Raw genomic sequence first — 19,581 nt, forward strand, 5'->3', positions numbered from 1 at the left:
CAATCCTCGGGCACCTCTCCCGTTTCCCAAGACTTGGCAAAGATGATGGAGAGCGGTCCAGCAATGACTTCAGCCAGCTCCCTCAGCACCCGCGGATGCATCCCATCTGGACCCATGGATTTATGAATGTCCAGACTATTTAATTGCTCCCTAACCCAGTCCTCATTGACTAAAGCAAACTCCTCCATTGACCTGTCTTCATCCGGGGTCTCAGGGGTACAGGGCTCCCCAGGACAGCCTCCTGCAGAGTAGACAGAGACAAAGAAGGCATTCAGTAATTCTGCCTTCTCTGTATCTTCTGCCACCAGGGCACCCACCCCATTCATCAGTGGGCCTACATTGCCTCTGGTATTAGTTTTATCTGCTATGTATTTGAAAAAGTTCTTTTTGCTGTCCTTGACCCCTCTCGCCAGCTGTAATTCTAAGGAGGCCTTGGCTATCCTAGCTGCCTTCCTACATCCTCTAACAGCAGCCTTATATTCCTCCCAAGTGGCCAGCCCCTGCTTCCATGACCTGTAAACTCTCCTTTTCTGCTTGAGCATACCCAACAGCTCCCTATTCAACCACCTAGGCCTCCTGGCTCCCTTCCTTGACTTCCTACGTGTGGGGATGCTCTGATCCTGAGCGTGGAAGAAGCAATCTCTGAATGCCACCCAGCTATCTTGGGCCCCTTTTCCTTCAAGCAGTCTTGCCCATGGGATTTCCCCCAGCAATTGCTTAAAAAGGCCAAAGTTAGCCCTGCTGAAGTCCAGGGTTGCAATTCTACTTGCTGTTCTGTTCCTGCCACACAAGATGCTGAACTCCACCATCTCGTGGTCACTGCAACCCAGGCAGCCCTCAACCTTTACTGCTTCGACCAGACCCTCCTTGTTAGTGAGGATGAGATCCAGCAGTGCACCTCTCCTAGTCGGCTCCTCCACCATCTGCATGAGGAAGTTATCATCAATGCACTGGAGGAACCTCCTGGACTGTGGCTGGCTGGCTGAATGATCCTTCCAGCAAACATCAGGGAAGTTAAAATCACCCACAACAACCATGGCCTGTGACTGTGAGGCCACTCTCAGCTGCCCATAGAAGGCCTCATCAACTTCCTCAGCCTGATCTGGTGGCCTGTAACAGACGCCCACAACAATGTCAGCCCTGCCAGCCTGCCCCTTGATCCTGACCCATACACTCTCAACTCGCTCGTCATCCACTCCTGGGCAGAATTCAGTACATCGTAGTTGCTCTCTCACATAGAGAGCAACTCCACCACCACGCCTGGCTGGCCTGTCTTTCCTGAAAAGGACATAGCCATCCACGACCACATTCCAGTCATGTGAACTGTCCCACCATGTTTCTGTAATTGCCACCAGATCATAATCTCCCGACCGAACATAGGATTCTAGCTCCTCCTGCTTATTCCCCATGCTGCGCACATTGGTATACAGGCATTTCAGGGAGCGAGCAGAGCACACCAGTTTCTCCCTAGGGGCATAGGAGGCCACCCGGTCCTCATCAGTTTTAGAATGCAGCCCCACTGGGACAAGCCCAGCTACAACCCCATCCCCCTTCGAGCCTAGTTTAAAGCTCTCCAAATGAGCCCAGCTAATTCCTGCCCCAGCATCCTTTTGCCCCTGCGAGATAAACCTTTCCCACGTGACAGTGTCCGGACTGGTGTCTTATAAAACCAACCATTATCAAAAAATCCAAAGCCCTGCCTGTAGCACCAGTCTTGGAGCCAACCATTTAGAGAGTGAATTTTCCTATTCCATCCCACATCATCACTTGAAGATGGAAGGAGTGAAGAGAAGATCACTTGAGCCCCTGAGTCTTTCACCATCCTTCCCAAGACCTTGAAATCATTCTTCATCCCCCTCAGACTACGGGAAGCAGCTTCCTCCCCATCTGTCTGGAAGACCAGCAGCGGGTAGTAGTCCGTCGGGTGCACCAGTTTGGGGAGCTCTCTAGCAATGTCCTTGATCCGGGCTCCAGGGAGACTACAAACTTCCCTAAGATGAGGGTCAACTCTGCAAATTGGGCCCTCTGTTCCTTTCAGAAGGGAATTTCCTATTACAATCACCCTTCTTTCTTTCTTATCAGAGGCAGTCTTAAGTTGTGAAGTCAACCGCCTCTTCCTACGTGATCTTGTAGGCAGGCTTGGCACCACCTCCTCACCTACCTCTTCTTCAAGATCCAGGGCCTCAAACCTATTACGGAGGGGCACCTGGGGAGACAAAGCAGGCAGGGAGGGGGGCTGCCCGCGACGCCGAACCGGAATACGCTTCCAACCCTCATCGTCTTTTCGGTCCCCTACCTCTGCCCGAGAGCAACAAGGGTGGGGCCGTCTCAGGACTTCTGCCTCTGCCCGAGAGGGCAGGAGGTCCATCTCCTTTTGGGGGGTACCTCCCTGGGACCTTTCCGACTGGCACGTCAGGGTGTTACTCCACCAGTCGATCTCCCTTTCGCACTCCCTGATGGTCCTCAGCGTCTCAACCTCCTCCTTAAGTTTGACGACCATGTCGAGCAGATCTTGCACCTGCTCACACCTCACACAGGTGGAGTGCTGGCCTCCCTGCCCCGGCAGCAGCAGGCTCTGGCACTCCCTGCAACCTGAACAGCCACCGTTCGGGACAGAGCCTCAGTCTGTGTAGCCACAGTCTGAGGCAAGCTCTCCTTCTGGAGGCGACCATGGTTGTCAGCAGTCTGGGACGCTGGCAATAATTTATGCCTGCCCTTATGCCACACCCACAGAAAGAACATCCTCTGTTTTTCCTTACAAAAAAGCCACTTGAAATACTTCAAACCCTTTGAAAAACATACACTCAATAGTGACTCAGAGGCCCTGATGAGTCTAGGGCCAAAGGCTTTTTAGCATGCATGTGGCCAGTCTGCTTTGAAAGAAGCTTGCCCTAAGCGATGCCAGCTCAAGCAAGTCTGCTGTGCCAGTTCGCTGTGGGGCCAGGGATCACTCTTCCGATCACTCTACGATTTAACAGAACAGACACTGCTGCTAAGCACTACTGCAGTTTGGACTGCTTTTTCCATGGTAATACTGCAGTCCATGGAATAAAAATAAATCCCTCCAGCTGCAAATGAAAAAATCAGCACTCATCACGGATGGAGAAGCAGGAAGCTGATACCGGATCTGCTACAGTGCCATTCTTACCTTTGTGATGGAAAACATGTATACTCTCCCTTCTTCTTTCTTCAGGTCATTCATAAACATTGGTGCACCCACGAGCAGCACATCTGTCACAGAATCCCTGTTAACATCCAATGAACAGACCACACTGCCAAAGTAGGAGCCAATCTGAAATCAGCAATAAGAGAGTCACATTTGTTTGTGGATTTTGTAAAGCATAATGCTTTAGCACCTTACTCAGAAAAGTTACATCCAGGCATTGTTCAATACTAATGAATGAAACTGCTCTTTGTAATGAAATAACTATATAACATACTCCAGTGTTTGAAGAATTCATGTCCTTATCAGGTGTCCACTGTTTCTGCCCAGCAGCTGCTTTATGGCTGTCCCACTTGTCAACAAGAATGGGAACAGAGAATAAGCTATGGGAGGTATATTATTTATGTATAAAATTTGGTACATTAAACTACCCAATATCTGATTTACTCTCAGATTTGTCTTATAAACAAACAAAACCTAAACCATTCCTAACTTGCTGCTCTTTTCCAAATGGAGAAAAGAGAATGAACATCCAAATCTCTCTTTTGATCTCATCTACTTCACAACTTCTCAGGCAGAGTGGAGCCCCCGCGATGCTCTCCCAATTCAAGTGTTGACAGAATGATACATTAATTAGCTTTGTATATTACCTTTTACCACTAACTGGATGACTTCCTAAAATACTGTTCAAGAGTTACAGTTAACCTCACTGAAATAGCCTAGTGGTAGAGAAAAGTTCAAGTGGATTCCAAATATATTGAAAAAAAAAAAAAAAGGAATTTTCAGAACAAATGCATTGCAATTTACTGCTGTGTCAATAAAAACAGATGTCTGCAAAATCTGCATTCATGACCAAAATATACGTGCCTGCTCGCCTCTCTGGGACTGGACAATTGTGATGTTACCATCACTGTCAACATCATAAACCACTACTCTGCCAGTGTAGTTGGATCTTGGTGCGCCAGCGACAAAATAGACAGAGCTCTGAGTTGAGAGAACAGCAACTGAATAACCTGGGGAGAGAAGCCAACATTTAACATGTGTGAGAGGCCATTCACTGCAAATTGTCACTTCGTTATCCATAAAGGCACAGAGGATGAGTCAATCTGGTACGTTAGCCACAGAGAATGGTCCTTCCAGACGGGAAGTTGTCACATATGCATAAAATTTGCAATCATCTTCTGGAGAGAACAATGACAGATCAAGTTGAAGCAGGTTTGTAGAATAGCAAGGACAATAGTTCAGCCTATTCACTAAAACACAGACCACAAAAATGCCATGCTTGTGAAGGCGACAGGAAAAAGAGTGTAAAGAGTATTCTTGGAATGAAGAAATGCAAAGAAACATGAGATGAAAATTTGGGCCAGCCTTCAAACTGGGAAGGAACACCTAGCTTCTGCAAAGCTTGCAGTGCATTTTCCCACAGCTCACCAAACTGCAGCCCAGTGTACTGGCTGACTACAACAGGCTATATATATAATAGCTTGTCAGCTGAAGGGGTTAGGCTGATTCAACTTGCCTTGAACATTTTAATCCTCATTCCCATTATTCTATCATTATTTGCTTTCAGGAAACATCTTTTAATACCTGCAAATATTTTAAATGTATTAGCACTATAAAGCAAGCATTGCTACATAATTTACATTTCTGCAGTTTAATTACAGTAATTTTTTTTTAACAGAGGAAAACAAAATAATTATTTATAAAGACCATAGTTTAAGCTGAACTAGCAGAATATCCAGGTCTTTAGCAAGCTGTGGGACAATGCGAGCCATACAGTCTAAAAGCATTATGCCTTGGTCATAACATGTACCAGTCTAATTCAGATTTCTGTTCAGTTACTGTTTTTCTAGGGAGAGAAAACCATTACAGATTAGAAGTTCAACGAGCAACAACAAACCAAGATTTTATTCTGCAAGTTAAGGCCTCACTTTCCTAATTAATACACCATACAGCCATTTGAAGTGAAAGAGTGTAGTGCAAAACAGGGGCCAACCTAGCAAGCTGTGAAGTGCCAGCAGCCTTTTAGCTTGGGCTCCCCAAGACTGGTGAGAGAGACCTGATACGGAGAGCTCTTTGTGGGGGACAGAAGGGAATGGAAGTGAAGTGACAGAAAAGGCAACAACATTGTTTGCTCCAAAAAGATTATGGCCAATAATCTAGAAAGTGCCTCATTGTGAAGTGTTGAAAGGAAATTACCTGACCTTTTAAGAATTATTCTAGAAAAGGGAAGACTAGAAAGTCTGAAAAGGTCACACTTGCAGAAGACCTACTGGTCATTAGGTTAGGTTTAGATTTATTCATTGTGTTGGATGCAAGTAACGCAGAGAAAAGAGCACATCAGTTGCAAAAATATGATCTCATTAAATAACTTCAAGGATAAGAAAGTCATAGGTGCTAAATGTAGCAGCATTATTCAAGGATGAATTAGAAAAGCAGGCATGTTGTAGGTTTACAGAAAACATTTTAACGAATAAGATAAACTGAGTGGGTTTATGGGGTCACAAAAATATGTGTCATAAAAATATATGAGGGTTATAAATAACACCTCTGTTAAAGTACAGCAATATTCCTCAAACTATGAACTGAACTGGAAAAGGCCAAAAAGGAGCACAGATGAAATGACAGCAAGTTAATCAGCTTCTTGTCCACATGTGATTGGGGAAATAGATACAAGTATTAAAACAGAAGGTACCCATAATGATCAGTACGATATACTAAGCAGCTTTTTCAAATCCCATGAATTCTCATGTCTCTGAGACAAAGACTAATTTTTTTTTCAGCTTACCACAGTGATAAAAGTAAAGTTTTAAAAACAGAATAAAGACTTAATTTAACTGATGACCAGTAAATACAATCTTTTTAGATCTAAAATTATTTTCATATTTTCAAATCAGTTCTAAACAGGAGTCTGGCTAGACCAGAATTTCCCAAGTTCTTTAATATCTTAATAAAGGTTTGATACATTTTGAGATTTGTATTTCAGCCTCTTACCTAGGTATGAACTATGATTTCTGTCCTGTAGAATTTTCTCAAACACATGGCTTGGAAAGGTGGTGACTCTGCCTGAAGACTCTTGAACTATTGTTCCACTCCAGTCATAGGCCCCAACAGCACCCAAGAGCAGAACGTCCTTCAGAAATAAAAATCAACATTTTAGAGCTACCTGTTTCAGAAAAAGTGTGAGTGAAGCTGAAGTTACCAGATGTAATTTACTACACAACTGTGTTTAAGGCAGTGATGTACAGTCTAATGACCACAAGCAGTTGACTGGAGTTGCTTACAGTTATCACTTACCTGCAGGTCTTTATTGCCCTATTAAAAGGGATTAGCATCCCTGTACTGCAAGAGGATAAGTGACTGCTTTAGCTCCACGGGCACTGCAACTCCAGATAAAAGGGGTTTATTTAAGCACTGTGATAATTTCCTAAACCTGTTCACCCTGGGGATGGGCTTGCAAAACCTATGCTTTTATTCACTCATGATTCTCAGCAGACTGAGGATCAGACAAACAAAACTGTAAGAAATATCTAAAGCCCCCTTTTTGCTAAAAGAAGTAGCAATAAGAGTAGCACACAAAAGCTGATGGAAACAGATATTAAATTTCATTGTTTAAGTGTATTTTAAAGAGAAGGCCTTGAGAGAACAGTTGAATCTAATATGCAAATTAATACAGATTATAGAGAACACTTAATACAGAAATACTTTATCTTAGACGTGTACACATAAAAGAAACATAGTTTAGATTATTCACATTATTAAAATCCTTTACTGAACTGAGATACTGTTATAGAAAACTGCAGTAAAAATAGCAGGTGTAATTTTCCTGAAGAAAATCCCAAATATTTCTTAACTTTTGCTATTTCCTAGCTTCAAGTGCTTGGTAAATTAAAACAGCATCTATTAGAAGTTTTTTTTTCAGTATTCAAATAAAAAAAGACAATAATCTGACATTCTCTTGCTTGTAAAAAAATCTTAACATCGGTCATTGTGTTTCATTACTCTTATCTCGTTGCACTTTTAAGCATTCACGTCTATGTAATTACAGCTATTTGTATCATTAATTAATTAAATTCACATACCTTTTTTTGTGAGTAATACGCACTGAAGCCCACCTGTGACATTTCCATTTGGAATGTATCACCTTGATCTGTACCTGGTAAAACAAACATTTTTATATGGTTAATCCTACAGAACCACACAAGAGATCCGATATTGCTTCCTCTGCGTGTAGCTATATAGGAACTGTATGTTATTTTTTTTACAAACAACAGAAATCTGAGAGCTAATAAACCGAATATTTCGAGGATTTAATGGCAAATTGGTAAGATGGAGTCATGATGCTACAAGTCTTTTCCAAAAGAAGGTAGAAGATGGTGATAAAAATTACTTTGATCAGTCTGCACATTATTGTCACTGTGGCTAATCTCCTTTTGTGTTCCCTAGGAAGCACTAATATAATAATACACTGAAATCAGCAGCTTTAACGACCGTATTTCACAACTTTCAAATGCGTATTTATTATCATATAAGACTAATAAAACCGTTGTATTTGTCCTGGAAAATACCGTGACGTGTAGGAATACCTCCTAAGCTAGATGGATGAGAGTCAGCTAACTGGAATTCAATGGGTGTACCAAAAACCCAAGAGAGGGAAATCACCCAACCCCCTCTTGACTTGACTGACAGCGTGGGCCTGGTAAAGAATAGACGGAGGTGAGAAAGGAGGGAAGATTTCACCCTGAGCACAGGAAGGTTGCAGCCTTGAAAGGCTCCTTAGGGAGGGCTGAGAACAGGTCACAAGTCTCCCAAGGATAGTCTAAATTTGACTTTAAAAAGCTGGCTTTCATGGGTATGAAGTGCCTCTGAGTTGCCTCAAAAGGACCTTTCTCCAAACAGTACACAGAGGACTATGGGCAATGCTAGAGACAGAGCGTGGTAGACGCCACACAGATTGCATTACTGTAGCTTTTCTGTTCTGTAATCAGTAACCTAGTCCTCCAATTTGCTTTTAAAAATCACAACTGCTTAGCATTAGCAGAAGAAACACAGGTGAATCTGACAAGCATTAAGATAGATTTACTCCTCCAGTGGCAATAGCTCCAGATACATTTAGACACAAATGGACAAGCCCTCAGTGGATACCTGAAGCCCAGAACTTGACTGAATTTTTCAGCAACTGGGTAATATTTCCTGCAAGCTGCAGAAACTAACTTGAAGCTCAGGCTCACTAGGGGTGAGGTAGCTGCGGGAACACCTGTGCAAGTCAGAGCCCTCCTGAGGAACAGCCCACAGCTCCAGCTGCCCCCCGTTTTCACAGTAGTACACTAAGGTGAAGCTACATAAAATCCTTAGCTCATCAACTGGAGCAATCTGACCTATTTTTTCAGAATCATTGAGTATTTTACCTTCTATACTAAAAATGCGCTCTCCAAGTGTTCCTGCTTCTTCTAGTAGTGCAGCCTCAGATGACACATTAAAGAAATACTTCTCTGTTGGATGACTAGCAATTCCTTTGATTTCTTTAATTAGGTTTTTAGTATCAAGTTCATTCCTGATTAAGTATCCCAAAACCTTGGGTAAAAAAGAACACAATATGAAAAGTGAAGGAAATCATGGTGTCACTCCATTTCCTTCTGTATTATTTGAGTAAATACTTTACACATATAAAAAAATTACGTTCATTCATATTACTGAATTGCTTCTCTGACTATATTCCTATACAAGGCACAATTCAGTTCAGAAAAATACATAAACCAAAGGAGAGAGACAAAGGAGAAAACCACTCAAGTTGCTCTAGTAATACCGGTTTTGCTTTTTCAGCCAGTGTAAGACCAGTATTTCAGTATTTAATAAAGATTAATTTCACCTAGTTTCAGTCTCACCAGTGTAACAATGCATGCATTATATACAGCTTATAAATATATATATACATATGTATATAACATGCACTTCCATACATAAACAACAAAATGATCTTTCAAAAAATTGCAGTGATATATATAATTATAATATTACTTACAGCAATGCCAAATCTGGTTATATTGTCTTCATTGCATTTACCTATCACTGTTTTCAAGTTGGAACCATCATGTGATTCACCATCCGTCACAACCACCATTACTTTTGTGGCTGTCAGACGTCCTCCTGATTCAGGTGAGAAGGCATAATGTCTGTTATAAAATATCGGATTTATCAGATGTCAATTTATAATGGATGGAATTTGGTATACATACTGTAATGAATATGTCCATCACTGTCTTGGAACAAGGTGCATCTGTAGTGCTTTTTATTTGGAAATTAACAATCTGCAATAAGAACTTTCAATTATGCACTTGATAACTTCTAAAAGAGCCATCAGAAATGTAATAATGGAAGTAGAAAAAAGGCAAAACAAAACAAGACCAAGTAGAACTGGGTAGTATTTCTGAGAGAAACTTATGTTCCAGGGAAAATAACATTTTTTTGTACGATTTTTTTTTTTTTTGTCAGAACTATTAACGTTTTGTAACACCAGATTACCCAGGAATTGCCTTTCCCAAGTTCAAACAAAAGGGGAAAAGTATTAATAATAGGTTTCTCAATACTACTGGAAATATCGACTCCATTGAAGGTTAAGGCTGTTCCTAAAAAGGATTTTCAAGGCCATTTGATTCAACATGTACTTTGGCCTAGAGTCCTGTCCTTGATTCAACTACAAAATAGCATCTCCCTATTGAGAAACAGACATGGTCTATACATGTATTCAGAATCAGAGGGCACAGTTTTAAGATTTTCCTATTTTTTTATGCTGCCAGTGCTGCAGTGACAAACTGACAACAGCAAGATATTTCCTCCTCTCTGCAATAAACCAAAGCCTGGCCTGCAAACACAAATGTTACCCGGTCCCACTGAATCCTCTTCTTTTAACCATTTTACATCTTTCCTGAGAGCTTGTCCATGGTGTTTGATGCACTGTCACAGTTAAATATCTGTGACAGCCCAAACAATTCTGTTGGGTACCAGAACTACTTTAGTGTAGTGGTTAACCCAACAGTTAAAGACATGATTTTCAGCAAGTCTAGTTTACATATCCATCTACTGTTCTGCATGGGGCACTGTAAATGTACCTGACAGATGCTGCCAGGCACTGAGAACCTCAGAGGCTCCAAGAATGTGCACTCCCACTGGGAATGAAATTCAGGATGTGTCCATTGCTTTGTAAGGTAAGTTATAATAGTTGTGCAGTAATCATCAATGTGTTTTACCTTGCATTGTCAATGGCTTTGAAAGTATTAGTTAGATCTCCTCCCTTCTGATACGTTCCCTCCATTGCTTTAACAACCTCCTCCTTTGTTTGATATGTATTTAAGTTGAACACTACACGGGGATCATTAGCATACTGAATTAAACCCACCTATGCAATAAAGAAATTATGTTAGATTATCATGCATTACGATCAGTGACATAGAATCATGACACTTACATATTTGACACATTGGAGTAAAAGATCTGCAGATGCACATAGGGTTATAATTTTATTTCAACATACATAAAAACAATTAATATTAACACTTCTGGAAAGCAAAGAAAGATAAAATGCTCTTGCACCTTGTATAATTTATTATGGACTACAATATGTTAATGCAAACTATCTGGAATAGTAGGCATTAAATGTGTGCTTGGTTACTTTTGGAAGAGCTGATGGATAGCAATAATACAGGGAGCTCTGGGAAGAATGATAAAACAGCAAAAATTATACAAGCTGATAGCACTTCAATTTTATCTGTTCTAAGGAAATCCAAAAGGTTAGTTACTTGACAGCACTGCAAACCCTATTTATTTTTAATACAGATGAAGCTAGAGGCATATGCTAAGGTGTACATTTAGTATGAAAGAAAAAAAGAGAAAATGCTAAAGGTGAGGTTCAGAAAGGACTGAGCAGGAAGTCTAGCTTTTAAGCACCTCATTCCAAAGTTGCCCATGGAAGAAGGCAGCCTTTGGGAGAAAGATTTCCAGTGCCCCAGTCTTTGTTCTCAGAACTGTTTATAGAAAATGGACAATTGTAAAGACAAAATGTTTTTTAAAAAAAGCAATAAAATTTTCCTTACCATAACCAAATTCAAATGAAAAAAGAACTCAAAGATCAGATAGCAACCAGCCTGAAAAACTCCTATTTTAAAGACCCAGCAGTTGGAAAATAAGACCCATATAAAAAGCCCATTAAAAAATCTGCTCTACTTTTTCCACACCTTCACAGGCTACATTTTAATCACTTGTACACCTAATGGATGAAAGAGATCTGATGCCACTAGATATAACCCAGACCTCTATTTCAGTTGGTTTATGCTTTGAATCAAACTACTAATCCTTTTTTTCAAATAGGTTAGCTGTGGGATAAAAACCTCAATACTGAAAGATACAGGAAACTGCGTAATTTGTGGCTTTGGAGGAGGTCATGTAGTTATGTTAAAGCACACTTGGTTTCCCTTAAAATTACTAATAAAACCCATCATCATTTTTTTTTTTTTTTTTTTCTTTTTACCTTGGTCTTTCTCAAAGATGTCCTTGACTTACCTGGGTTTTATTGAGGCCTATGTCTAAGCCTTGTACAAACTTTTTCAAAAATGCCCGCACAGCATCCCAGGGATAAATGCTGTTTGACTCATCACAAACCACCACAACATCTATGACAGAGGAGCACTCTAAAACAAAAATAAGAAGTGGAGATTAAATGAACTTTCAGTCTCAATATGCCTACAACTCTTTGGCTAAATCCAGAGGTGCACATTTAGGTCTCATACAGGCAACATTTCAGATCAGGAAGGTTTTGCCAGAATGCAGCCTCAATAGAAGCAGGTGCTGATTTTGAACATGTGCTGGTGCAATGCCTCTGAATTCAGAGGAGTGATATTCATATCAGCATTGGATCACGATTTGTCAGTCCCTACATGTGAATCATGGGACTTTGCTGTTTGCACATACATTAAAAAAAAAAATCACAAATTAAGAGTCCCCAACACATATCTTGATTTCACTTTATATATATATTTTTTTAAATTGGATGTATTTTGCACACATTGCCTTACTTTGAACAGCAGGAGAAAAGCTTCTTAGGATCTGGAAACTTGGACTGATTTCAGAACAGACTCCTGTTGCATAGTATTGGCTTCCACACTGCTGTGCCCACAAAGGACCACAAGTCTTTAAAAATAACAACAAAAGAAACTATGAAAATAACAAATACTGGTCTCACCGTATCCATACACAAAAGCACAATAAGCAGGACTACAGGCATATAGGATCAGAAAAGCCCTGTTGGGTTATCAGGCCAAATCCCTTATAATCATGGTGACAATGTAGCCCCTCAGTCAGACTTCCTCACTAAAAGGATTTTTTATTCATTATCATCCTAGGGCCTCTGCCAAGCTAGCCCCTCCAGACCATGCACAGCTACAATATCTAGGGAGCATGGCTCAGTCTGCAAAAAAATCTGTGCTGTTTTAAACTACCTACTCTACAAACTATTGGTTTAAAACTAGGGTTGGTATTTGTACATTGCTTATGAGCATGCAGAGAAGTATTTCCACTAACCAGGAGGTGGCATCAGAGCCATGAGCGTGCATGTCGCTGCAAACATGCAGAGTGCTTCTCTTCTGGTTATGTCCGATAACTACTGGTAGTGTGAGCAGACAGAAAAGTTTTGTGATCAGTGCTCACACACATTTATTAATTTGAGAAGCCTCGTTCCAAGGAAAATTCACTTTGCTAAAATATTTACAAGTTAAACTTCACCATCACCTTCAGTAAGGGTGCAGCTTCACAGTATGTACGATCTTATTTAGCTGCAGTTAAAACAAGTGTGGCCCTGGTCTCACATACCCCTCAGCTACATGTTTCTTTGCCTTCTGGGGAAAAGAATGTTGCATCTTCGCTGAAAATTATCTCTGCAAAAAGAAAAGGTTTCAGCTGGATCAACCAGCTGTTTGCATGACAGCTCTGATATTAGAACAATTTTTAGAGAAGTACCTAGATAAAAAAGACAGATGCTGAGACAGTATTTCACCATGAGGATATTGGGGGGGGGGGGGGGGGGCGGAGCAGGGGTTTTCTTTTCAAAAGAAAATAATGTTAGGAACTCAAGGCAAAACAAAACCTCTACATAATCTCTGCTCAACAGTTCTGAAAGAAATGGGAACTTAACCACACATACTTTCTGATTGCCCTGTCCACTAGAGGGAGCCTGGAAAAGAGAAAATGGAACATCTCTATTTAGGAGGAGAAGAGACAGTGAAGAGCATTATTACCTTTTTCTCAAGATTACTGAAGAAAGATAATTAAAGGCAAAAGTAAATGGAAAATGAGTTACATCATACACTGGTTTACTGCTGGTAGACGACATCAAACTACCTTAAGATATTTGACAAGATGGCAGATTTTCTAGACAAGAGAAAGGAAGTATATCTACATTATCTGATCTTGAGACAAGTGGTCTTTTTAGCTGCTACATGGGGCATGATTAGATTTACTGGAAAAGATGGATATTTACACAGGTGAGAGGTACAAAATAAATTATCTATATCAACAACTATGAAGCTGGAGAGGAGGAGAGTTACTAGTCTTTAAAGTTATTTTTAACTTAAATTTCTTTTTAGATCAATCTCATTTATCTATGTTCTAGTCTTCCTCTGTATTAGTGGTAACTCCAAATTGTGATGTTAATCTTGGACCATAAAATAGAAATGTTCTAATAAACTTTGCTGATCTTCACTTAAAAAAAAAAAAAAAGTTTCTAATGTTCTAGAATTGTTACAGTCATAAATTTAAGATGCATCATTAACGCAGGGGAAAACTGACAGATCACATACCAAAAACTAATGAACTTGGAAAGTGGAATGTAAGAAAGGGGCATACACTTGCCATTAAGGACTAATGTTAGGAAATGCAGACATAAACTGGCAGGCAATGAGTGTAAGAGTGAGGAGCAAATGAATCGGGCACAGGCTGACTGCAGGGTGACCATAAGCATGCAGCAAGCATGCAAAGCAAACATGGCCTAAAGATACGTGACAAGAAGTGCTTGCAGTAGAGACACGGAAATACCCAATGCACTATATAGTGCCCTGGAAAGACTCAAGTCATCCATCTTTGAGAGAGGTATAGTTAAAAAAGTGCATTTCAGCCAAAAGCCTGTGGTTTTGTTTCGCAAAACAAAGAAAAAAGGAGAATGATGTCGGGTGTTAAGTACAGAAGGGAGAGTTCACATGTAGGGAGATGGGAGCTGTTCTTTTCAACTAAAGGCACAGCACTGCCACAAGAACAAACTGAGAGGAACTTAGTTCAGAAATGCGGAAAAAAGTTGTTAACCATCAGTGAAATTCTTAAGCACTTTTACAACAGGACTAAGCATGTCTCTGAAAAATGTAATGAGCATGTGGAAATGACTGCCCTGTACTTAGAATACCTGTGGGAAGCAATCACATGGTGTGTACTGAATAGGTCTTTGATACGTACCAAAAATCCTCCAGTTTGTGAGTTCTGTATTAGAGTCAAGCCAAGGTTCATGTCTTTCTTTATCTCAGTCACATTTGGAATATTTATTAAAGCTGAAATAAAAAGAAATCAAGTAATAACAGAACAGTAAATAATATGTAGAAGCAATTTAGTAAGTTAGAATTCATTTCTGCAAGCTTGTTTTCTTCAGAATTTAAGACACCTTTTCCAAGTGGCTGCATACAATTCTGAGACAAGAGAAACAAAAGCTAATTTTTGTCAAAAATTTGCTAATGATTAACTATAGACATGAATTAAATATAGCCATTTAGAGTATCTGCCCTCAAGAGAGACAAAGACAAAAGAGAGGAAGAAAAGGTCTACCTATTGAGTATTTTTGGCTGGCTGAGTAGCTGCAGCTGAGCAGCTGCTGTTACATTCCTCAGGACACCAGACTCCTCTGATCCAGTATCAGGCTTTAGACAAAAACCTGGAAGGAGTGGTGCCACACCACAAATAAACATAAAGTAGGCATCTCAGCACGCTCTGCTGCCCCATATCTTTATTGTATTCAAAAGTATCCATTTTATACTCAGTCTGCAAACAAGGAGGCAGAAAAGACTTCATATAATATTATATATACTAACTAAGTGTTACTCAAAATGAGAATGTAACAAGTGTTATGTTAAGACCATGGTGGCCTCCTCCAGCTGCTCTGGCCCAGGACTCTCCTGTCTCGCCTTGGGAGCCCAGCCCAGTGCCTGGGGACCTGGGGCCTCTGCCCAGACTGAGGGACGTGGCATCAGTAGTGAAACTGAGCACATATCCAAGACACACACACAGACACACACAGACACACACAGACACAGAGGGCCGTGACAGTGCCGGTCACACACCCTGCCATAGACAAGGCAGTGCCCAGGTATTGGGTGTGCTCCTCCTGCACTGGCGGAGGCAGGAGGTCACTACTGCAGGAACACACACACACACGACACTATGGCTTCACAAGCACATTTGCACATTTGCAGATCCCCATGGCCTCTCTGCCTGCACCATGGCTCCCCTACTCACCAGCTCGCCCAGCTTGCTCCTTGTGCTCACATGCACACCTGCCCCTCACGCACTCCGTGTCTGTAAGTTCCCCTGGGCATACCATCACGGAACCCCCAACCAGGTGGCCATGGTCCCACTCCAGCTGCCAGCTCGCTTACACCGAGCTCTGGCCGCCAGTGGCTGGTTTTGGGACACAAACTGTTCCCACCCCACAGCTGGAAGTTAAAGACCCAAATTGCTCCAGCAGCTGATGTTGAGACCCCAGTGGCTCCAGCAGCCAGCACCAACTGGCTGGGGAACTGCAGCCCAACCTGACTCCACTGGCAGGCACCTACTTCACCCACACACACACGGGTCTCACCTGCAGCTGGCAGCGAAACCTTGCAGCACACTCACATACACATAAACATGACAGAGACTGTGCTTGTGTAGATAGATAAGAAAAGATTTCATAAAATAGATTAGCCTGGTACCAAAGCAAGGAAAAAACTGAACAATCATAGCAAGACATTATTTGTTACAACCTACCTTGCAGATTCAATTTTTTACACGTGGTTTTGGACGTGCCAACAGGACACGCATAGATATCTCCAGTTCTGTTAGCAGGATAGCCACTCCACGGTGAACCAACCAACAACCTAAAGTAACAGTAATTTCATTAGGTCTTTAATGATACTGGATAAGTCCAGCACCATTATCACATAGCACACTGTAGGTAAGAGATAATGAGGCTTTTACCAGATATAGCACCTAAGGCACTCAGGAGTCTTCTCCAGAGCTGTTCAGAAGCTTTATTTGCATGTTTATACACTGGATTTACCAGGGGCAACTTTGGTGAAGAAGCTTCTGGGGATTAGACTTTTATTTGAATACGTAATTGAATACATGTATTGTTGTTTCTGTGACGTCATATCATAGTGTCAGAAGAAATACAGCAAATATATTAATATGCACAGATGCATGCAAAGTTAGAAATATATAAGTTTGGGACTGAGAGACAAAAAATTCATTGTCCTGTCAGTTAACAGGTAACTGATTCCTTTGAAGTTATTATTTTAACTGATAAGAAGTATTTCCTACAGGATCTGCTCAGGAACAGCCAAATGCTTATGCCTGAGCTTGAACACTACCACACCTTGACAACACTGAGTCAGAAAGAAAATATTGCAGGTGATAACAGTCTTCTGCATGAAATATTTAATCTGAAACAAGAAAGTTAAGGCTTATGATAATTTATGCCTACAATACATTGTGATACGCTTCCTCTGACTCATTGCTTCGTCTGCCAACATCCCCTCCAATATCTACTCCTCAAGACCTCTTTAATTTTTATCTGAAAGCCTTCACAAAACTGGTTCACTCCTGGGTGAATGAAGAGCACCTATTTTTCAGCACAACTCAAGAGAGTGTAACCACCAGACAGTACAGGGCCATGTAGGGCTGGCAGAGGAGGACAATTCTTTACACAGTTTAACAAGCAGTGAAACAAGGGCAAGGCAAAACACAAATATTGGAGGATGATCTCAAAGGATACAAGACATGAAATGAATCATTAGAAAGCAGGGACTGTGGGTATTCGCTCCATCAGCAATATGACTTTCCCTTCATACAGAACAGTCCATGGTAGAAATTCATGCATGTACAGGACAGTAAAAGGACAAGCAATGGGACCCCAGAACAGAATATGGAGTTTCATAAGTAACCATCTCTTTTCACCTGGTCAATAGATTGCTAAAAGTAAAATGGTCATCATTTAACACTTTGTAGGTAGCTAATGCAAATATCTTGCACTATATAAAGATCACACTTTATGAAATACTTATGTTTCAAAGCAATTGTAATATATCTTATTAACTTTCCAGGGATCATCTGATTTTACCACTGCAATTTTATAACTAGTTTGAATAAAATGGCTTTGAAAAAAATACATAGTTTTAGATGCACAAGCAAAAGTTCAAGTCCTTTTTAGCTTTCTCAAAGAAAATACTGCTAACTGCATTTTTTTTTTTATTTATTCCACTTCAATTAAACACAAACTTAAAAGCATGTATAATGTTATTCTGTTTTACCAGTTCAGTTGGGGGTAACTTCAGATTCTACTTTCTGCATGTAGGAATACTTTAAATACACCCACTTTCTTCTCAATTACCTTGTTGAAAAACAGTGATTATGCAGGCAGCAGGAACAGGATTTTGTGTACTTTTAGCATCTCTAAACCTGCAGTTCAGGTTCATATAAATACCTCTATGTATAAAACCAGTGTATGTTACACTAGCTGTGATCTTGTTATTTTTTGAGGAATATAGCCTTTTTTTCCACAGTGGAAACCAGAAGCACCACAGCTCAGGACCAAATAACCATACCTCATGAGAAACTACTCCATCAGTCATGTGCTGATAGATGATATGACCTGCAAACACTTGCAGTGACACAGAGGGCTGGAGCTGGTCAATAGTGATTGACAGGAGGAAGACATGGTGTTACCGTCTCCACCCTCGTTAGGTACTATGGAGTTATTTACAATTATGAAATGTTAACAGGGCTGATGTTAGGGAGAAAAGGCTAACAGTTTTTGTGGGAAAAGAAACAGTTTTTAAAATGATGGCAGCAATGCATGTGTAATATCTGAAACTGGAATAGCTTTTCAGCATTAACTGTCAAGCTGAATGTTGCACTGTGTAAATTTATTGATATTTGTATGTTTTTTCTGAGTTTTCCAGAAGGCAAATATAATTTAGAGTCCCTGCAGGAGGACAACTACTGTTCAAGGAATGACCTTAATGGAGCTTGGAAATACCCCCTGCACTACCCCGCCTGGTCACAAAACTCACAGTAAATCTCTGGCATCACTCTGTAGCTAAGGGTTATCCTGAAGCCCAAAGCACATAGTTTCACTCATAAACGGAGTGAGAACGAGAGGAGGAGAAGTGGGCTTGAACACTTGCTGTCTCCAAATTCAAGTCTAACTCCAAGTCTAACCCCAACCCTCACCCTCGCTATTTGCATAAACTAGAGACAAACACCATTCACAGAGTTTAGAAAAAGCACTTTTCTCCCTTTCAGCATGCCTATTTGCACTCACTCCATAGGCTTTATGCTGCTCAGCAGTAATGTGGCCTGTGAAACTCATGTTTTCCCCAACCTTAACATCTATTTATACTATGCATCTATTATACTAAGCATCTATTTATATTAAGGAACCATCACTCTTTATAGCCAATGAACTTCTAGAAATTAATATTCACACATGTATTCTGCTTTTGCTAGCCCTAAAACTAACAGTGTAGCTGTTGCATGGTAAAACCAGAAAAATATAAGCCAAACATTATGAACTCTTCTAATTTTAAACCCAAATCTAAATCTATGCCAACAGTATCCAAAGCAAACTTAATTTTGTCTTTCATTTAGTTTTTAGCTTACACTGCTCATACTTCACTGGAAGTTATTATACAGCCTTCCCCTTTGCTGTACTAGCCTTTCTTGTCCATAAATCTCAATGCCATAACTATGTGGTAGGTATGTGCTACTCCATACACAAAATTTAACACTTAGAACTGACTATTGCCGATAACTGTGATTTTCAGAAATGAACAGAGCTATTAAATCCCTTCCTTTAGCTGACTTAAGTAGTCCGACCTGCCACTAATACACACCTGAGAAAAAGTTACTAACAAAATCCTGCCCAGCCTAGCCCTCTACTTTTAATTGCCAACCATGAAGTTCCTAGGAAATAACTTAATTATTAATTCCCTTGTATCCTGAGCCTTACTTAAGCTTAATACAAGCCTTAATCTATATTAGAAATCAGCAAGTCCTACTTGTCTTTGAAAAATTAACATAAACCATTACAGTAGAGAGTTAGAAAATACTGCTCTGGGAAAATGCATGTGTAT

The 19,581-nt window shown here is 40.5% G+C and overlaps 1 protein-coding gene across 1 annotated transcript in view; it reads right to left on the bottom strand.

The window, feature by feature from the left end:
* Positions 1-19,581, bottom strand: part of ITGA2 (integrin subunit alpha 2) — a 70,776-nt gene that overhangs the window by 26,443 nt on the left and 24,752 nt on the right. Inside the window, exons 3-13 of the mRNA XM_082074097.1 lie at positions 16,217-16,326; positions 14,657-14,748; positions 12,232-12,346; positions 11,720-11,847; positions 10,411-10,559; positions 9,186-9,336; positions 8,572-8,737; positions 7,246-7,319; positions 6,158-6,296; positions 4,031-4,176; positions 3,149-3,292 (exon numbers count right to left, since the gene is read on the bottom strand). Of these exons, the coding sequence (XP_081930223.1) occupies positions 3,149-3,292; positions 4,031-4,176; positions 6,158-6,296; positions 7,246-7,319; positions 8,572-8,737; positions 9,186-9,336; positions 10,411-10,559; positions 11,720-11,847; positions 12,232-12,346; positions 14,657-14,748; positions 16,217-16,326 (1,414 nt within the window). The remainder of the gene's footprint in view (positions 1-3,148; positions 3,293-4,030; positions 4,177-6,157; positions 6,297-7,245; positions 7,320-8,571; positions 8,738-9,185; positions 9,337-10,410; positions 10,560-11,719; positions 11,848-12,231; positions 12,347-14,656; positions 14,749-16,216; positions 16,327-19,581) is intronic.

The sequence above is a fragment of the Streptopelia decaocto genome, assembly GCF_964273445.1.
Source record: "Streptopelia decaocto genome assembly, chromosome: Z".
In the NCBI taxonomy this organism is placed as follows: Eukaryota; Metazoa; Chordata; class Aves; order Columbiformes; family Columbidae; genus Streptopelia; species Streptopelia decaocto.